At 45.6% G+C, this 20,974-nt stretch overlaps 2 protein-coding genes across 4 annotated transcripts in view; both read left to right on the top strand.

Annotated features, from left to right (window-relative positions):
- ZFAND6 (zinc finger AN1-type containing 6) overlaps positions 1-1,175 on the top strand; it is a 33,357-nt gene extending 32,182 nt beyond the window's left edge. For both annotated transcript variants that reach the window (XM_057426045.1, XM_057426128.1), the window contains exon 6: positions 553-1,175. In XM_057426045.1, coding sequence (XP_057282028.1) covers positions 553-701 — 149 coding nt within the window. In that variant the 3' untranslated portion in view covers positions 702-1,175. The remainder of the gene's footprint in view (positions 1-552) is intronic.
- Positions 1,176-4,564: 3,389 nt separating this feature from the next.
- On the top strand, positions 4,565-20,714 carry FAH (fumarylacetoacetate hydrolase). 2 transcript variants are annotated; one of them, XM_057426810.1, is made up of 14 exons: positions 4,566-4,741; positions 7,052-7,162; positions 7,757-7,878; positions 8,895-8,944; positions 10,680-10,770; positions 11,300-11,397; positions 11,655-11,707; positions 13,243-13,342; positions 14,026-14,156; positions 14,920-14,995; positions 15,582-15,628; positions 16,436-16,537; positions 17,507-17,624; positions 20,492-20,714. In XM_057426810.1, exons 1-14 carry the CDS (start codon positions 4,574-4,576, stop codon positions 20,569-20,571), a joined length of 1,347 nt encoding a protein of 448 aa, XP_057282793.1. In that variant the 5' UTR covers positions 4,566-4,573; the 3' UTR covers positions 20,572-20,714. The 2 variants fall into 2 exon arrangements, with proteins under 2 accessions (XP_057282881.1, XP_057282793.1); XM_057426898.1 differs by lacking the exon at positions 7,052-7,162 and having other exon boundaries at positions 4,565-4,741.
- The last annotated feature ends 260 nt before the right edge of the window (positions 20,715-20,974 follow it).

Here is a 20,974-nt window from a genome sequence, read left to right on the forward strand (position 1 = left end):
TGGACCTTTGAAAGGTTTTCCTAAAGGGCAGATGGGGCATGGTTGTCTTGATGGTGATTTGAAATAAAACTTGGCCAAAGGTCCTCTCAGCTGGCTTTTACTAGATTTAGTCATGTATGATTTTGTTTTGCAACTTCTGTCTTGAAGGTGAAGTTCATAATTCCAAATACTTCCTGTTAAAAGGCTGCTTAGCTGAGGAATTGGATGATAGCTTGCTGCCATCCACTAACCAGCTTTGCAGTGGTTCAGTGAAAGGGCTTAAGAAGACTTGAATTCTGTGGGGTGAAGGCTCAGAAAGCAAGCAAGCAGGAGGTCTCTAGGAATGTTTTATGCTAGTGTCATGTGATAGGAAGGAATGGGCAAATAAAATCTTACTGTGATCTCTTCAAAATATATTATTTGTGATTCTTATGCTTTCTGCAGCAGAGGCTCTTTGGCTGATTGACACTGGTGACTGAGATTTATTGCTAGTGAGTGAACACATTCAGGATTTAAAACAAACTGGTATAATTAAGAATGTTGAAATGTCTAAGCTAATGTTTCTGTCCACAGGGTTCGAGTGTCGGTGTGGGAACGTTTACTGTGGTATGCACCGTTATTCAGACGTACACAGTTGCTCTTACAATTACAAAGCCGATGCTGCTGAGAAGATCAGAAAAGAGAATCCTGTAGTTGTTGGGGAAAAGATTCAGAAGATCTGAACTGCTGCTTGTGCTGGAATACAAAAATCCTCTGACCATCTGCAGATTAAATTGACTTGAGCTTTTTTCCTTAGTCATCAGGAACGTAGAGCAGTGTATCTTGCCTAGACCTTTTAATCATGCATGTCATCAGATGAATAGATTTTTTGGGTTTGGTTTTTTTCTTCCTGTTTTGAAAATGACTCTGAACATTTATTTTCATTGCAGTTTTCTGTGGCTGAAGACTTAAGTAAACTTTACAAGTATTATCCTTTATGATCATTTTAATTTTAGTTGAGTGCAGAGGGCTTTTATAACAAACACGGAGAGAACATTTGGAGGGCTGTGCTTTTCCAGGGTAAAACATGCATGTGTTAACTTTGCAGTTTATTTTCTTGTTGTATATAGCTTTTCTCTGCAGCACAATTTCCTTTTTTTGATAATGCCTTGTATGGCACAACTAGTTATCAGTAACTGAATGTATTTTAATCATTATGGCTGCTTCTGTTTTTTTTTCCCCCATTAACGAGAGGTTATACATGTTCGCATATTAGCTTGTTTGCACCCTCTACCTATTTATGTATGAATCATTTGTAATGAGAGTGTGTGCTGAGATTGTGTGTGGGGGTTGGGTTTTCTTTTGTTGGGTTTTTTGTTTGTTTTTTTTTTATTTTTATTTTTTTTAATTGGGTTTTGTTCGTGTGTGTGTGTGGGGGGGGAAGGCTGTATGCACTTCACCGACTGCAGGTTTCATTGGGATTACATCCATCAGTCTGTCTGTACACAAATATGAAGAATGATCTGAAGTACCTGTGCTGTATTTATGTTTATCCACGTCTTAACTTTGATTAAATAAAATTTAAGAAAATTGGAGCCCTTGTGGCTGTCACTGGCATATGTAGCCTGGATGTCTCTTGCTTTATTTTGGTGGGGACTTTCCGTTGGTGGTTCCTTTACTTAGCATATTTATTCACAGAGACAATGTATATCCAGTGCCAGCTAACTTCTGATTACTTTTTTTGCCTATAACATATCAGAGAGACCACAGTTTCCAGGAGCTTTCTGCCTTGTGCATTGATGCACTCTGCCTAGGGCATTCTCTGCATTGTGTCCCTCATGTACAGGTGAAGGGGTCATTTGTGACAGTCTACTTAAACTGGGGGCAGATCTACAGGTAAAACGGGTGTGGCCTCTGACTGGGCTTTTAGATCTGTGCACATGGTTCTGGTTCTAGGAAATACAGCTGTGGGGTTTGTTATCCACTGTTAGTGCTGCACAAATCTTGAAGTTAGGCGAGAGAATGGTTCTTCAGATGGTTTATCCCATGAGATGTCCCTACTTTTGAGGTTTGCAATCCAGACTTCAATGCTTTGAAACTGCCACAACTGCCCTCTGCTTGCTTCTTGGTGGATCTACAGGCTTCAAAGTGATCACCATTTGGGGGTAGGAGGAATTGTTGTTCTGCACTCCTGTTAAGGTGTACTCAGTAAGGTTCTTCCTTCCTGACTGCCTGTTTGGTCAGGCGAGTCTGTGCCTAAGCCCTGCAGCACCCTGGTCATCTGTATAACTCAAATGTTGAGTGGTTTTATAGTGCCAGCCAGTGCTGCTTATCACCACATGTAATGGTACGCTAAAGGAGACCTAATTCCTCTCTAGATGGTTACTGATCTGCAGTTGAAATTTCACTTGGTGACTTGCCGCTGTTTTAAAGTGTTTGAAATAAATGAGATTGCATGGCTTTATTTAAAACATTTAATTTTTAATCAAAGCTGGCTCCATCCTTTAAAATTCTGAATGCTTTTTAAAAGCTATGGCTGGCAATTAGTAGATTAAAGCACCACATTTATCATATAAGCACACTGCAGCAGAAGGAGCTTTCTCTATCAGCCAGCTGTAGAAAGTAATCTGCAAGACCCAGTAATAAACAGACTATCTTGTGCTTGCAAAACTGGCTTAACCACAAACTATGAAGCACATGGGGTTTATAGTAAAGGAGGGAATAAGTAACTCTTCCCATCAAGTTTCCTTAATGGTCTGCTCATGGGTCAAAGATCCTGTATTTTCTCAGCATTTGCTGAACTTCCTCTTAACACAGTGCAGAGCATGGATGAGCAGCAGCATTGTCTTTCATGAGTATTTCTTGGTTCACTTCCCTCTTTGCTGCTACTTCCCTCTTTACTCCTCAGTCTGACTCCTTCCTCTTCCCTATTTCTGGTCTCTTTTTTCCTGAGTGTTCCTTTCTCCCCCCTACAGGCCCTACCCTCCAGTCTGCCTTTCATCTGACAGTGGTACTTCTGGGCTAAGCAGAGAGGAGGCGCCATAGATTTTTACAGTGGGGGAAAACCCATCATCATGTTTGTATTTTCTTGGTATTTGAGGGATTGAAAGAAGAAAAAGGACAAGAACAGCACTGCCTTTGGAATTCAGATACTCCACCTCATGAAGCAGTAACTTTCCGGACCTTGATTATATAGTAGGAAGCGTAACTGCACGCAGTTGAGAGGAAACTTGCCTTGCACTGCCTTCACAGTCCCAACAGTGAGACAGATCACCATCAGGCAATTCCCCTTCCAGACCTGTCACTCTCAAAGCAATCTGATAAACCTCCTTTGGCCTGGCTTGTGCATATTTCTGAGTTCAGAATATTGAAAGGGTATGTGGCCCTCATATAGAAGCTTGCATTTAGAAGGGGAAATGCACCTTTCCCTGACTGAAGAATTGCGTGTCACCTTTATTTGCTTTGGCATTGGCTCTGGGTTATCATGGTGGCTGATCTGCTCAGCCTGGGTAACTAGTGAAGCTTTGTATTTTCTGTCATCAGCCTGAAGCTAGCAGATGACTATTTTAATTAATACCAGCACGTTTGCAGCACTACAAAGCACTTGACGAAATCTGTCTTCTTGAGATGCATACTGTGCATCTGAAACATGCTTTCAAGATGGTTTTGTTTTGTCTTTGGAATAAACAGATCTTCACTGTTAAAAAGACTTCCAACAGTCAGTGGAATGGAGTTGTACTGTAGGTACAGAAGTTTGTGCAAGGCATTGTGTTTCTTACATAAGACCCCCTTTCAAATAGCACCCCATGAGCTTGTGTCTCCACAAGTGAAGAGCTGTCACAGATGGGCTGTCATTGATGCTGTTGTGTCATCTTACACTGAGTATTTGCCTGTACAGCTTGCTGCATTTCTTCTAACAAGTCTTCCAACATTTCTTCTATCTTCTCTGCCAAAAGAAGTTGAACAGGAAACCAGTTCTTTGGCTTGGCAGTGACAGGCATCTAACTATTTTTATTGAAAAGGGGTGGTTTTCAGTATTTAGTTCTAATTTCAAAGATACACCCTCACTGGCTTCTGTTTTTCCTGAATAGGGGTGAATTTTACCCTGCAGCTGGGAGAAAGCCAGGGCTGGGAGCAGACCAATCTCTTTGGTGTTGCATGGATACACCTGGTTTGGAGCTGCCTGGAGCAAATGAAGGACTCGGGTGCAGTATTTCAAAACCAGAAAGCACTCAAAGTGCAGTTTCAGGTGCAAGTTGTGCAACTTCCCAAGGGCTGCTGAGCTCCTGGCGGAATAGCTGCTCCCCATGGGCAAAATCGCCATCCTTCCGGCATGTTAGTGACCACGGGGAGGGTGAATGAGCAGAGATACCTGGGGCTTTAGAGCTGCCTGCCATGATGTACCTGGTAAAAGGACTCGGCTCCATGTGTGGGTTTCTCAAGGAGGAAGAGCCTGTTTCTCCCCTGGTCTCCACCTTGCTGGGTAACAGTTAATGGCTGTTGACTCAGGAAAGCCTCTGGCACTGATTAACTGCTACCGGAGGGAGCAGGCAGAGGGGTGGGATGGAGGCAGATCAGGGATTGGTTTGGGGCTGAGGGTGGGGTTTGGTGCTTCATGTTGCAACATCTGGAGAGGATCTTCCTCCTAGGAAAGCGTGAGGTAGGGATCTCCTCCGCGGTCAGGGTCCGCTCGGTGGTCAGCATGTCTTTCATCCAGGTAGACAAGGACTCGGATTTTCCTCTCCAGAATCTCCCCTATGGCGTTTTCTCCACCAAGGAGGAGGTGAGTAGCAGCAGACTTTGTCCTTGGGGTGTTGTGATTGTTCTGAGGCTGTGACTAAGAGCAACCAGTGAGGAAGAAAAACTTCCCAGCCTGAGATGCTTGCATGGGCTTCCTGACTTGACAGAAAAACTTTTGTTGTAGTGCGGTTGTTTTGATCAAGCATCTGTATCATCGCATAAAAGAAAGTGCTAATACTTAGGAGGAATATTTTGACCAATATGTCTGGGTGGTTTCGGCTTGTGAAACCTTTAAATCTCTGCTGGAGCCATTCACTAAGTAGATGCACAGCACAGTTTGCATGGACTTTTTTGTAACAGAACCCCTCGTTTTCTTTGTGACTGAGTATAAGCACACCATCACCCAAAAAACACACATTGTTTATTTTAATTTACTGTTAGTTCTGTAAGGCCCAGTCCCTGTTACACGGCATGGAGTGATGTGAGTCTGAATTGAAAACACTGTGTTTGCAAGTGAATGTTGTCTTCTGGTCTGGTCACTAGCTCTGGGTGAGTTTGGTGCCTGCAAAAGCATTAATCCAAGGAACAAAATCAGTGTTTCACTTCTGTCTTTGCTGCTGACCCATTGTATTTTAATAGCAGACATTTATGCAAGGATGCATTAAACATGTAAAAGTGTGTTGCATTGAAAGCTGTGTCCAAAGGCTGTGAATTGAGCCAGCTTCAGGCTTTATATTTTATGATCACGTAAGAAAACACAGTTCAACCTTTCTTTCACTTCCCATTTTCATGAGAACTGAGCCCAGCTGAACCTCACACCTCTGGGTGCCCGCTGGGATGGAGCCCTGGCAATGTGTCCTGGAGAAAGAGAAAAGAGCCGAGAGCCACGTCTCGGAAGGAAAAAGTGGAGGATTTATTTATCATTGCTCAAGGAAACTTCATGATTATCTGGTTTCTGCTGTCTCGACTTATCCGTGCAGGTTTAAAAACAAGAATTTAAACTGGAAGATTGTGGTTTTTGATGTGGCATTTTCCAAAGATAAGCTCGAGATGGTTCTTTTAATCTCCTCCTAGGGGTATGTGTTGTTATCTAGTGAGTTTGGATTATTATTCTGCCTTCTCCAGTAACTGTCCTCTGAAGCAAACATCTTCACTCGAACTTCATGCAAAGACAGGCAAGGACTGATGGAAATGATCTGGGAAAATAGTGTTCTAAAAGTAGCCCAATATCTTAATGATTTCAAGCCAAAGCAGTTCATTTTATTCCTGACTATCCCAGTTACAAATTAACCTGACATGACATTTAAGTTTTTCTGCAGGAATGTTTGCTGAATACTTACCATCACATTTGGAATCTTGCTTTGAAATTAAAGGTTGAAAAAATGGGTTTAATAGCATGGAAATTCATAGATGGTTATTCCCTTTATTTGTCTTTATTTGCCTAAGGCCACAAATAATTGCAACTGGTCTCTGAATGCAGTGGCATCTTTATAGCCGCATACAGCTGGGGCAGAGCTGCAATGGGACCATCCGTGCTGCTCCCGCGCCGTCACCACTGGCTCCACATGCGCTTGGCACCAGCCCTGCCAGAGCTGCAGTGGATGAACAGGGTCTTTGTGTGTTAGGTTGCGTCTGTGGTGAATGCAGTGTGCACGTGGGAAGCTATTCCTGCAGCGAGATCTAGACTCCGTCTGCATGCGAGTCATGGGCTCCTCGCATGGCATGGGGTGGGGTTCTGCAGGGCAGCCTCATTTGGTGTGGTACAGAAGTAGTACGGCTGAGCAAGATGTGCTGTGTTCCTGGTATTGCAGTAGAGTCTGGGTCACCCTTCATCTTTTGGGGAGGAGCTGCAGTGCAGAAATGCCTCTTTCTCTAATTACCTGGTTATAGCGATGAGATCAATTCTGCCCACAGTGTCTGTGCTTCCCTTCCCTTCCTGTAGAAGGAGGAATAGCATTTTCCTACTTCAGAGGGTATTTCAGGTGTATGGGCTTATTATTAATGCTGCTCATTAGTGAGGGGTGGGCAAATACTTCTGGGGGAAAGGGAGCAGGGAGAGAAACCTCTGCTGGTTGCCCTGGTCTTCTCCCAAATAAGTGGGAATAAGGAGAGAGCTTTTTCCCACCCATTTGCAGGGAGCCTGCAGTGATGCTCTGCTTCCAAGTCTTAATGCTTTTCAGCAGCCAGTCTCATCAGCTAGCTTTTAATGGTTGATTGCTGTGGTATCAGACCCTTGTCCCTGATGGATTAAGCTGTCTGTGGTCACTGTCTTCCCCCATGCCCTCTTTAGAAGTTTTGTGGGTACAAGCACAAACTCTTCTTCTTTTCCCCCACTCCTCTCACTTGTTTTAAGCCTAGGCACAGGCTCGGGGTAGCGATTGGAGACCAGATTTTGGATCTCAGTGTCATTAAACATCTGTTCAATGGACCAGCTCTTGCCAAACACCAGCATGTCTTTGACCAGGTATTTATCAGTCTTGTTCTAATTTCCATCTTGTGGCGAGATGATCAGCGTGAACTGGGATTGTGTCATCAGGGCTCTGCTGCAGGGAAAACTCATCACTGTGATAAGTGAGGACAACAGAGGCATTGGGGGTCCAAAAAATGTTTCTTCTGAAAGTCTCATCAGTCTTTGGCAGTGCAGGGGTCTGACACAAAGCCTAACTATCACTTTCAGTCCTGCTTGTGCCTTCAGCCTTTCATGGCAAGGAGTCAGGTGGGATTTTAATGACAGGGAGACTGGTTAAGGGTAATGTTAAATACAAATGACCTCTGGTTGCAGCGAAGTGAGATAGCAAAGCTGCTGAGGTCTGATATAGCGTTAGGAGGGGGTATGATGCAGACATGCAGCAGATCCTGCTTCAGAGGACTGGTGGTGGGAGGAGGGCAGCGCAGGCGGTTATGAACAGGGAGGATGGGCAATCTGGGCAACCACCACCACATAACCCAGCCCACAGGCATCCAACCGCTGGATGGAAGTGCAGGACATCATCTCCTGTGCATGTGAAGGTTAAGCAGAATGTGGTCATTTATGCACCACCTCTCTCTTGCCTGTCAGCCAACCCTGAACGCCTTCATGGGGCTGGGCCGTGCGGCGTGGACGGAGGCGAGGGCTTTCCTCCAGAGGCTGCTGTCGGCCGGAGAGCCGGTCCTGAGGGACAATGCGGAGCTGCGGAGGAGGTGAGCGGAGGGTCCTGCGGGGCACGGTGACCTGTCAGCTCTGCCCTGTATCGCCCAGAGCACGTGGTGATCCAAGGTCTGAATGTGGGCACCTGCCGCCTACATGGGGATTAACTGAGGTCTGAGCGCACCGAGGGCTTCCCATTTGTAATTACATCTGTGATTAATGCTTCAAGTGCCCACAGATCCGGGGTGTCACCCGGGCAGGGGTGGGGACAGGCTGGTTCCCTGAGCACATCCCTTCCAACACAGCCTTCGAGGAAGACATAGCTGCAAAGGGTATCCCTTCCACCTCTCCCACCTTCTCCAGCACTGATCCTCTTGGAGCATCACTGGCATGGGGAGACACCCCAGTTGCTCCTCAGAAACCCCCTGACTTGGCTAAAACCAAATCTGTTGTCACAAATCAGCTTCAGATGAGGGGCAGTGCGCTGGTGTAGGAGTGGGAGACAAGGGCTGTGCTCTGCTCTGTGCTGTGCTGATGGGAAACGTGTGTGTGTCCATTGATCACACACCTTGTTTGTCTGGAGTGATGCTCTGAGCACTGCAAGCGCTCGCCTAGCAGCAAGCAGGAGTGATTTCTCCCTGTCTTGCTGGGGTGATGTGGGCACTCATGCAGGAGAGGGGTAAATCCTCTGCTTGATGCAGGGATCTTCCCTGAGCAGACCCAGCAGTTTGAATCAGGCACCTGAGAGCCACATCCCATAAAGTCATCCTTTCCATGCCACAGTGGCCTGCTCAGCTGTGTGCATGGTGTGTGTCCCTGCACCCCCTGCGATGCCAGCCAGATTGCCCCAGGCATGCCTCCCCCCCATTTGTACTCTGATGGATGGTCCTTGGGTCACAACCGTCCCAGTAGCAGCAGCTTTTCTGCAGGTTCCTTTTTGCTGCAAGACCTTGCAAACTCAATTAAGGAAAGAGCGAGGAGAAAGAGCGGCCTCTTACACACTCATAAACCTCTTACGGGTGAGAGCTGCAGGTTTTCTGAGAGCTGAAATCATTGCTTTCCGTTTCAGAGCATTTGTACCTCAAGCTTCTGCGACGATGCATCTGCCAGCCCACATTGGTGAGTCTGCAGCTCAGGGCTGCTCGGTGCTGCCCTTTGCTCCCACCTAGAGAAGCTGCTTTATTTCCAGCTTGCTCAGACAGACAGATCATTGCTGTGACATGCAATGGGCTTTGCAGGAGCCAGAAGTGTATTATTGTGTGTAATGAAAGGTAGGTGCTGTCTGTGGCAGAAGAATAAAAGCCTGGGGAAGCTCAATAGCAACCAAAAAATTCCTCGATGCAATTTTCACTAAATCAGAGTTGCCTGGTGCTCCGTAACTCTTGTCATCAGAGCGACATCACCAAAGGTCTCTGTGACAAGGGGCAGGGAGGGAACACTTGTTCCGTTTCCAATATTTTCCCCATTCGCCATCAGAAAATAACCCAGATTTCCAAAGCTTTGCAAGGCTCTGGCATAGCTTCATAGGCAAACATGAATCTCCACTCCCAGACTGTTACTCTGCATCTCATGTCATACCTCCATTCCCCTGAGCCCATGGACCTCTGTGGAGTTAGTGTATCCATACAGCTATATAAACATTTCTCTGTATTTAACAGAAATTTATGTTTGGACCCAAACCAGCTTGATCAAAATCACTCGAGGGCTGTGACCTCCACAGGGGCAGGGATGTGAACTTGCCCAGTTCCCAGCCCAGCTCTGTTCCCACAGGGCTTTCTGGAGCACAGCTCTGGTCTGGGACAAAGTTCACACAGGCCCAGAGGAACTGTGATGGGTTTCCATAAACATGATGCCTCCCTAAAACAGTTCCAGGTCGAGCACTGTAAATGAGAGTGCTGCTCTGGCAGCATGGCATCGACTGGGTCATGCAGCCACAAGTTATTTATAGCAGCCTTCCAATACCTAAAGGGGCCTACAAGAAATCTGGGAGGGACTTTTTATAAAGGCATGTAGTGACAAGACAAGGGGGAATGGCTTTAGACCAACAGAGGAGAGACTGAGATGAGGTAGCAGGAAGAAGCTCTTTACTGTGAGGGTGGTGAGACACTGGCATAGGTTGCCCAGAAAAGCTGTGGCTGCCCCATCCCTGGCAGTAATTAAGGCCAGGTTGGACGGGGCTTGCAGCGACCTGGTCTAGTGGAAGGTGTCCCTGGCCATGGCAGGGGGTTGGAACTGAATGAGCTTTAAGGTCCTTTCCAACCCAAACCATTCTGTGATTAAGTTTCCACTACATTTACGTTCAGCTCTGTGCTGTGCATGATTCGTGCTTGTCCTGCAGGCACTGGCTGCAACCTCTGCAGGATAACTTCATAATCTTGCAAACCAGCCTAACGTCATGTACATGCCCCCTCCCCAGCGGAGCTTTCCCCAAAGCCCCTGTATGCCGTTGTCCTGCCGAGGGACGCTGTTTGCCGGGATGGCGGCAGAGGGCAGCAGATGTCCTGAGAACGAGCCGGTTCCCTCCCGGGTGCAGCGGGCAGACGGCAGTGGGACCGGTTCCCTCTGCAAAGGGGCTGGTGCCTGATGCCCTTGCGCTTTCCCCCCTTGTCTCTGCTGGAAACGTCAGCAAAAAGGCCAGCTTTGCGTTCAGGATCTATAGGTGAACTGTTAATGTCCTCCTTTATGCTATTCATTACATCCCTCTGCTAGTAATATTAAATATTGCTCCACGCTTAGTGCTCTCGCTGTCTCCTTTTCTCCTCTCATTGCCAGCAGCGTACAATGTGCTTTAGCCCCATCAGGTGAGGGGCTTTCCTTCCATTGATCCCTATTTTATGGGTTTCTTTTCATGCAGGAGATTACACTGACTTCTATTCTTCAAGCCAACATGCCACAAATGTTGGGATCATGTTCAGGGGGAAGGAGAATGCTTTGATGCCTAACTGGTGGGTGCTTTAAGTTTTCCTCAGGTGCAGTATTATTTTGCATGCTTATCTGTACATATATAGGATTTTTTAAAGATCTGAGCAGTCTTGCAGGAAAATACTGGGTTCAGTTCATAGCGGATGAGAATCTGTGCTGCCCAGTTTGATGCTAGACCTGAAAACCACATTTCCCCAGGCTTAGCTGAGTCTGCACTGCATTTTGCTGCAGCAGCCACACCAATTACGTTGCAGCTGTCTGGTTCAAAGGCAGATTTACCTAAGGAATGGGTTTTACTGAGTGACAAGAAAGCTGGGTTTAAGCTCCAAGGAATTAAGTGGAGCAGTGGCACAGAAGTGCATTAAGACTGCTACATGGCTTTGGATTGTAGTTCTCTCACGTCTTTATATCAGAGCAAGTAAGGTGCAAATGTCTGTGCCCGTCTATGCAGAGCTCTCTCCTTGCACCCCGATGGTGCTTCCACCCCAGATTGCTGCTGTTGGTGGCAATGGTTACACAGCTGACCCATGCTCTGTGATGCTCTTTCACAAGGCTGCACTTACCTGTTGGTTATCATGGCCGGGCATCATCTGTTGTGGTATCTGGGACGCCCATCCGAAGACCTGTGGGACAAATGAGACCTGACAATGGTGAGTCCATGAGGGGCTTTTAATGGGCTTCTTATTATTTTATCTTTTATTTTTGCTCCACATCACAGAGTGGTGGAGAGGGAGGGCCTGGGGTGCCTTGTAAAGCCCATCCTGGGGTCAGGGCAAGGGAAAGCCGTGAGCTAAGTCTATCTTGTCATTGCACACCAGGCTACACCAGCTGCTCTGTTTCTTCTGGCTGATACTTTTATTTCCTTACCTACCTCCCTGTCTTAAAGTACTTTTTCTCCTACCCACAGATAAACCTCCAGTGTTTGGTGCATGTAAGCGGCTGGATATCGAGTTAGAAATGGTAAGATGGCGTATTTCCATACCATTGGTTTTCCGTAACATTGAAAAACATTAAGGTAGAAACAGGGAAGAAAAGGAAGTTTAATTTCTTCTAAAATTGGTGTTGCATAAGGGCCATTCCTGTGTTTCCCTTTGAGCATCCTGTGCAGAAGGTAATAAAAGATTTCCATGGGGAAACTTTCCCTTCTGGTGAGTCGCAGGGTGCGTTAGCTCACTGAGTGGTTGGCTAATACTGCTTTTGGGCTGGAAATGGCTCATCTGCCAAGTCTGAGCACTACTGCAGCAGTTTGGAAGCAGGCAGGAGTAATCCTTTTTAATCAGACACCACAGCCTGTTACATGGTTATCTGCTACCTTGACACTGCAGCCAGGACCTTTAATGGACTCTGGGGGTTTTGGGAGTGCAGGCTGTCTGCCCCTTGAGTCCAGAGCAGAGGAAGCTGAGAGTTCTTGGGAGTGTGATTCAAATTCCTTATCCTTCTGCATAGAAAGATGAAACCTGTGTTGTAACAAAACATCCTTGGAAGGTGTGTCTTCTTGTGGCTTAGTCTGGTCCAGAGGAGTTTTATAGGATTGTTTGTTGTGATTTATATAATTCTCATATGATTTATTCCTCATGTCTCCCTTAAAAAAAATGGAAGAAGTCTAATATTAAGGGAAATGATACTAAAAATGAAGTGAAAGCCTGTAATGCTGTATGCTTTGCAGATCAATGCTATAAACAGGGAGGCAGCCCCTTCAAGTGGGGTACATGAGATGCTTCCATACCTCTGCTTTGCAGCCTGAGTTTTACCACTGGCTGCTGTCAGAGGTGATTTAGATTGATGGAAGTTTTTGAACGAAAAGCTTCCATATTGTTGGCAGAAAGAGACAACTGAGATTCCCTGCAGAATTCTCTGCCACATGCTCAGGCCGTACCTTTTCTAAGGGAGCAAGTACAGACACCAGTTCATGACCTGTTGTACTCAGTGGGCACGTTTCTCTACCTGCCTCCTCTTCCCCACTGTTGTGACAAGCCCCAGCACATTCAGCATGCCCACAGATGACTTTAATCTTTCCTCCTCAATGTCTGCAGCAAACAGAGTAATTTCAGTGGGCAAACCTGTTCTGCATCTGGATTGTAATTAGGAGGGACCATTTTTGCTCCTGCGTTTTGACAATGTTGTGACCTTGTGTGATGACTATCTCTTAGCAACACAGTGCTCTTACGTGTTTCAAGCCCACCAGCTGCATGGAGGGGAAGAAAAAGAGTTTTCATAGAATCATAGAATGGTTTGGGTTGGAAGGGGCCTCAAAGCTCATGCAGTTCCAACCCCCTGCCATGGATGGGGACACCTTCCAGTAGACCAGGGTGCTCCAAGCCCCATTCAGCCCAGCCTTGGACACTGCCAGGGATGGGGCTGCTACAACTAATTGTGTATGGTAAATGATGCCTTTACCCATCTTGCCTCTGTTGCTTGTGCCTGTAACCCTCTGTGCAGTACAGAGTTTTAGCTTCAAAACCTTCCTTAATCAATATTTTGCTTTTCAATTTCAGGCGTTCTTTGTAGGTCCCGGAAACAAGTTTGGGGAACCGATTCCGATCAGCCGAGCCCAAGAGCACATCTTTGGGATGGTCCTTATGAATGACTGGAGCGGTAACCGGTGCTTCGGGAGTCTGCCTGGAGAGGGGGTTGCAGCGTCACGGGAAAACTTAGATAGGGATGAATGATGTATTTTAGCAGTAGGATAGTGATCATTGAAAACACTGGGTGCAGCTGAAAGGGATGAACATGAAATGCTGTCTGCAGGTCTCGGGCTCTGTCTCAATCCATCTTTGATCAATCAGTAGAACTAGAAAATGCTGCCTAATGAAGATTTATTTACTTATGAAAGAGCTAACACCAGTCTAGTTTCTTCTGGGCAGGGATAGATCAGCCCTGAGCATGGTGATTCCAACAGAAGATTGATTCCAGTGTCAGGAGTAGGAAAAGGATTTGGCAACTGCAAATCCCTTGGTCTCTGCACAGATTTAACTAGTTGAAATTGGCCCTATGACAGGGACAGGCCATTAGCTGGGTGTAAAAGCGTTAACTAACTGGGGATGAAAATGCTGGTTATATGGGGATGGCCTGACTCATTTTAATTATTGCTAATCTAGTTGGTCTACAAACATTGTTTTGAGGGTCTGAAACAGGTGGATATAGACCAGGATTTGGGCTCAATGGCTACGGAAGGTAGTGATAACATTTGCCATCCATGTAACTTTTTCAGATGTGGTGATTTCGGTGTAACTCCTAGGATATGTTTAGCAGCATTGCTTTGAATTTTCTCTTCCCAGCTCGTGACATCCAGAAGTGGGAATATGTTCCTCTGGGTCCGTTCCTGGGCAAGAACTTTGGCACCACCATCTCCCCTTGGGTTGTTACCATGGAAGCTCTCATGCCATTCGTGTTGCCAAACCCTGTCCAGGTTAGCAAAATAAAGGATTGAAATAAAGGAAAAACAGTGCTAGAAAAATCTCTGCACAACTGATAGGTCCCATCAAGAGAAATCACTAAGCTGTATCAATGCCAAGCACTTTCTTCACAGAGTTTACAAGTCTGACCCTGCTTCCAGGCATACAAAGGCATGCTGAGCCCTTCAATTCAAATGCTCATTGATGTCACTGGTGCTGGCACAGGGTGCCCTGAGCTGTCATCCTGCATGCTTGAGCAGGGCAGAAATATCATCTCCTTTAAAACACCTGAAAATAAGCTGATCTGAGAGCTTCTTGTTAGTGTTCGGTAGCACTTTACCATCCAGCAAGCAGTGGAGAGAGTGGACTCAAGCCAAAACACTTTGTTCGAGGATTTCCAGATGTCTGCATTATGTAGATGTTTAGTTAAGATTGAAAAAGATAATAAAGTCTTGCAGAGAACTCACTGTCTTCTCTGTGCAGGCACAGAGCAAAGGTGTGTTAGCACTGTGTTTGTTTTGGATTAGCAACCACACCATAGTGATGGAGAAGGCTTTTGGAGCCAAAGTTCAGAAAAAGGAATTGGATTCAATAGAATCTATCTGTTCAGAGAAGTCTTTAAAAGCGTGTGCATGAAACCAATAATCTGAGCAGTAACAATAGTGAAGTAAATGGGGTGTGCAGCACAGTTTGGTTAAACAAAAAGTCATTGGGATGACTTATGGAATTTTTCCTTTCTGTTTGCTTAGACTGTGATGCTTTTTTATTTGCTTTTAGGATCCCAAGCCACTGCCCTACCTTCAGGATAAAGAACCCTACACTTTTGACATCAAGCTCTTTGTTGCTATTAAAGGTACGGCAATGCGGAGTGGGTTGTGAAGGTGAAATTGCCATTTAAGGGTTGCTGAACCACCACGGATTTCAGACAATTTGCTCTTGGCTCTGTAGTGTTCTGTTTCCATCTGTGCCCAGATTGCCTCTGTCAGAGAAAGAGGCAAAGCTCTCTTCCATAATGGCCATGCAGCAATATACTGAGAAGAGAATCATAGAATGCCTCCCAGGTGATCAGCTCATGATGAGAAGTGTCCCTGTGGGCTTTGCCTGCATGGGCAGGGGTAAGCAGGGCATGGGAAGAGCAGAGGTGTGTGGGATTCAGATGTTTACCCAGCTCATGGCCCCGCTGACCAGTAGGCCCAGGTATTGCTCCTGTGGTAGAGCAGAGGAGGAAACAGGCAGCGTGGTGCTACACAGTACCTTCTGCACACTTGTTTTCTATGAAATGCTAGCCTTCCTATCAATAGAAAATGTCATTACTTGTTTCTTGCTAGGGGTCGCAATCATAAAAGAAGTCTCCATCCGTCTGTAAAATGACGACTCCAACATTGTTCACCCAACACAAACAAATTGCTTCTCTGTTCCTTATTTTGTATTTTCTGCAGCAGAGGGAATGAGCAAGCCAGCTACTATATGCAGATCCAATTTCAAGGTAAGACTCCAGCATCTTTTGTTTGCTTGAAATCTTGGTGATGCCATCAGCTCCAGCCTTAGGCAATTTCTGACACTGATTTTCGCATTAGCTGAAGATCACACCTGGTGCATGTGTGCATAGGGGTGGAGGGAAAAGAGTGGAGGGTGTTGATAGTTCACCCTTGCTGAGATGGAAACACCTGAGTGGGCAGCTCTTTCTGCTGCTTGTTTTATGGTGCTCAGAGCATCCCAAGTTGCATGCTCATATAGCAGGGAGAGCTGAAAGTGAAGGACTGGTAGGCAAAGAGAAGGTGGGGAGCTCTGCCTTTACAGTCTGATTGAAGCCAGGAGGTATATGTACCAGCTGCAGGATTTCTCAGTCAATTTTATATTCATATTTGGTTCTTTGCATAACAATTACCTTAATCAGTAAATCAGTAGTCAGCAAATCGGTAAAAAGGAGATTTTTCTATACAGCCATTGAAATACTGGGTTTAATAATGGATCCTGGGTCAGTACTGCTGGCCTTAAAGAGGAAGAAGAGAAGGAGAAATGGCATCCAATTGAAAGAAAAAAATTTTTAAGGGACCAAATTGCATGTTAAAATATGTGGTTTGTATGCACATAGCAGCTCCTGATCATCATTTAGAAAGCAATTAGCCAGGGTATGGTAACTACTGAGAGCTCCTGATTAAATAAGAGAACTCTTCTGTAGGGGCAGTCTTACCAGCATCATCCTGAGAATGCAATGTGCTCTGCACAGCCTAATGGCATGGCAGAGAGGTTTGTCCTTCCCTGTTCAGCCTCCTCTTCCTCCTTCCTCCAGCACATGTACTGGACTATGAAGCAGCAGCTGGTTCATCATTCAATCAATGGGTGCAACCTCAGACCTGGAGATCTTCTGGCCTCTGGCACAATCAGTGGACCCGTGAGTGTTTAAATAATGACAGTCACTGAGAACTGGTCAGCAGCCCAAAGCAGATTGAGTGGTGTTTGGGTCTGAGTCCTGTTTGATGAAAATCTCTTCAGTTCTTTCCCAGGCTGCTGCTTTAGGAGCCCCAAAATCACACCGAAAAGTGGTGGGTCTTTCGTTGTTTTGGGTTTTAACCTTTCCTGCACTCCTTCCTCTTAGAACTATTTTACTACAGATGCAAATTAACATCTGTGCACAAGCATCCACATGGCCCATTTGCACTCTGTGAAATGCAGCTTTTTGATTTCTGAGAAGAAGGCAAAGGTGCATGGATGTAACTTCTAGTTTCTCTAGACATAACTTCAGTAGCTGTAACTCCCCTTGAACTGCCATGGGGACAGTTGTTGCAGTATGTGGGTGACTTGCACTTTCTGAAACATCAACTATAAATCCGACTTGTGCTGTCTGAAAGACACCCCCAGGTAAGTTGTTTCTAAGGTGGGATACCTGCACTTCCATTTTGAACATTTCTGAAGTGCTTGTTGCTTCCTTTAAACTATTGACATTACAATTGACTTTATTTACAATTAAACTATTGACAGTACAGCTTGACATTAAAGACTTGCAAGCACTCACCAGCTTTGCTCTTCTGAAGAACAAATGTAATAAAAATCCAAAACATGACTACGTAAAAGCACTGGATTTGTAGAAGAGCCCTCATTTTGTTTCCATTTGTTTCTGCAGCAGACCCAAACTACTTCTACAGGGTTTAGCACTGTGTTAAGCACACAGCTGTAAGCATGACAGCTTATAGCAAGCAAGCAATTAAAATGCAAAAGCAGGAAAACAAGCCTACATATCCATGAATTAAACAGCAAAACTCTGGTCTATAGAGCTAATGTGTGTCTCCTTCCAGCAGCAAGTAGCTTAACAGCAGGACAGACACTCAGAAGTTGTTTGTTTGTTTCTGAACTCTTGCTGCAGGAGCCAGAGAGCTTTGGCTCCATGCTGGAGCTGTCCTGGAATGGAACAAAAGAAATCCCTCTTGGCAGTGGGCAGTCTCGTAAATTCCTGCAGGACGGAGATGAAATCATTCTGACAGGTAATGGCTGAACAACTGCTCTCACGCTGCACCAAGGACACGTTCCCATAGATTAATGCCAGTAGTGTAAGCGCCTCATGGGGAGATGGGCTGCTCTGTACATACCTGCCACACAAGCGCAGTTGTTCCTAATGCCTTTCCTGTCAGGGACAACCTGTCAGGAGACAAAATCAGGTGGATAGCAATTGCCCTGCTATAAATGCTGTCTGACCTAGATTATTTGCTTTGCTAAGTACTTAAGGATCTTGCTATGCCTGTGTGTGAGTGCTAAGGGGATGATGGAGGTACATTTGCCATTATGGGCAAGAATATCCTGGGACTAGAAGTAGTTGATGTGCTGTTCCATTACAGTCCAAGTTTGCATGTGGAACATGTCTGGCAGCCTGTGCAATAGCTTTGAAAATCATGTTTCTGCCATGGTGCTGCCAGTTTTTTGGAGGAAGATGCTGAGGCAACTGGGGATTGAGGTGTGCTGGAGAGAGCTGTAGAGGATGAAACTGAGGAGTCCCCAACACCTCTAACATCCTTTAGCCTCCCTACCTACTGAGTGACTACTCATGCTGCAGCAAGTAGGCACCTGATGCTGCTCTCCATAGGCTCATTATATATTCAGCACAGAGACACTCCTACAACAACTCAGAGTACCACTTGCCCTCCAGAGCTACAGATCTCTCTCCAGTAACTATGCCAGGAGCCCCAAATTAGAGTACAGTTAGGTACTGTGATCGTTCCTTTGGAGTTACACGCTGACATCCTTGTTGGCAATGAGCACCTAGCAGTTTGGGAACTGCTTGCACAAGGTGGCCGACTGAGAGCCAGATGGGACTAGACCATGATCCGTGTTCTTCATGTCCAGAACAAGCTATGCTACTTAAATAAATACTTTAAATCTTGAATGTCTTTCACCTTTAAAGATACCATGGTGGTGGTGTTGTTAATGTGGATGAAGGCACCATTGCCCCAGTGGGACAATTTCATGTTCATCAGTTTGCTGTGCTATTTTACACTAGCAGCAGTTTATGATTGTAGTGATCAAGGCATCAGGCTATTCACAAGAGCCAGGTGCAGCTGGGGCTGTCTGATGAGACAGTTTGGGATCTGCTCCTATTTGGTGATGTATGGCAGGTCCGGTGTCTTAAAGCACCCTTGAGGCAGGGCCAGGGCTATTGCATCCCCTCCTGAGGCAGCACCATTATCTCCTGCCAAATGCCCAACCCATAATTTCTAGTCTCCTATTTCAACTTTGTGTTCTTGTTCCCCTTGTGGGAGCTATTTCAGAGCCCTAACACATAAAATGAGAGAAATGTATTTTTCCCAAGAAGTGAATCTCAGAAGAGAGCACTGGGAGGGAAAGGTTGCTGATGATCTGCTGCAGCTGGCTGCAAACATCTCCCTGTAGCTCCTTGGCACTCTGCTGTGCTGGCAGCACAGGGCTTGCTTTGTTAAATGTGCTGCTCCTTGGTACTGCTCTAAATCGTAGCTGACAGCAAGGATAACTAAACTGGGCTGAAATAATAAGCTGGCACTCAAAGGAAAGCTGATGCTCAAAGGAAAGCTGGCAATGAAGCCTAATGAAACAAATGGAAATTGAGCTGAGCCCTAAAGCAAGTGTCTTGCTCCAGTATTGCTTACAAATGGGGATTACCTGGCAGATACCGAGGTGGTGTCTGTGGGCTGTTACTCAAGCAGTTAGACACACTGCTGTCCTTGGAAACACTTCATTTCAGCCTGGCTGTGAGAGCTGCGTGGTTGGTTAGTGCTGTCAGGGTCTGTCCTCATGCTGCAATAACTTTGGCTGCTCTGTGGCCTGAACCACCCATCCTCCTCTTCCTTGGAGGAGGTTTCCACCGATCCGTGCTAAGGGTGGGAATTGGAGTTAAGGTCTGTTCTGTTCAGCTCCCTCTTGGCTTCTCAAAGGCAGCTGTTTTTTATCACATACAGGGATGATGATGTATTCCATTATTTCAGGGAAGTCCATCTCTTAACTGTGAAAATCAGTCCTTAAAATGCAGCATATTCCACTTGTGTCCTTCCTCTGATCTGGTATTTTGGTGGAGAGCTACAGTAGATCTCCTCAGCTGTTTCTTCCCAGAATAGTCTTCCCAGATGGGCCAGAAGCCCCTGGCTTTGTCCCCTCCTCTCCTTCACCTGCAGCTTTACTAGCGGAGGCTGTTTCTGGAGCAGCTCAGCTGGCCCATGGCAACAAGAGGCACTGCATCATCTCCATCCGAATGTCATCCGTCCTATCACGCAGGAGTAGGGAGAGATTGAATCATCCTGTAGTTAGAGATGTTGTCACAGTCTGGTAAGTTCAGCAGCAGTCAGCAGATCTTCAGTGCCTGTTTATGTAATAGAGGATAAATGAATATTTTGAGACAGATGCTGCGTTTCTCATGGAACTAAACTACTTGTTTTTAGCAAGTGAAACAGGTTCTGTAAGGGCAGGTCCTGCTCTTTGCAGGGGTTTAATGATCATCTTTCTGTCCAAAAGCATCTTGATCTCCCGGGAGCAGGCCTAATGCTGCAGAAAGAGAATCCAGATTTACTTGATTAATTACAAGGCTGGGCCAGGCAGTGAATCAGCTTGCCAGTTGGATTGATGATGCTGCAAGTTAGGTTTGAAAACAGGAATGTTGCACATCTTGTTTGCTCTTTGATCAATTCACTGAACTCACTGTTGCCATGTTTTACATTTTGTGCTTCTTTTACCTTTTTTATGTATTCCTGGGCTACCTGAACTCTTATTTTTACCCGTCATTGCATTTCTGAAATGTTTCCACTTGGCTTTGGTCTCTCTATGCCTTTATTCACTTTTATTCCTGGTAAAATCCTTACAGAACAAGCTGTCTGTTGTTTTCTGGCCCTAGGTTACTGCCAGGGCAACGGCTTCCGCGTGGGATTTGGCCAGTGCTCGGGAAAAATCCTTCCAGCCCTGTCAGATCCTTGATGACTGGAGTAATGTGATGTCTGAGCAGGAGGATCTCTCCCTCCATCTCTAACAGTCATGCAGCTTTATTCAGATTTACTATTTTTATACAAGTAATTAGAATATTGTTGTTTTCAATTATCAATAAATACCTTTAAGATAAATGTGGTACTCTGGTGTGATAAGAAAATGATTTCAATGCTAGCTTAAAAATGTTGGAATAAAATGATTGAAAAGTGAGATTCTTAATTCTTCTACTATATTAATGGTTTTTTGTATAATTGTAAAAGCAGGCTTTCAAGTAAACTTGAATATTCAGAGTACTGGGCTGATGATAACAGCTGGGATTGCATGCTGACTTCCTTTTGCTGCAGTATTAATATGCTGGAGGTAAAATCTTGAAGCCAAGTTGCATACGAATGCT

This window comes from Pezoporus wallicus, unplaced genomic scaffold (genome assembly GCF_028554395.1).
Source record: "Pezoporus wallicus isolate ANWC-B61680 ecotype Strahan unplaced genomic scaffold, APGP_CSIRO_Pwel_v1 contig_3952, whole genome shotgun sequence".
NCBI classification, from domain to species: domain Eukaryota; kingdom Metazoa; phylum Chordata; class Aves; order Psittaciformes; family Psittacidae; genus Pezoporus; species Pezoporus wallicus.

Coding starts and splice junctions, on each gene's coding strand:
- FAH (XM_057426810.1), top strand. CDS start 4,574: ATGTTGCAACATCTGGAGAGGATCTTCCTCCTAGGAAAGCGTGAGGTA. Junction 4,742..7,051: donor TTTTCTCCACCAAGGAGGAG/GTGAGTAGCAGC, acceptor ACTTGTTTTAAG/CCTAGGCACAGGCTCGGGGT. Junction 14,996..15,581: donor GCTCTTTGTTGCTATTAAAG/GTACGGCAATGC, acceptor TATTTTCTGCAG/CAGAGGGAATGAGCAAGCCA.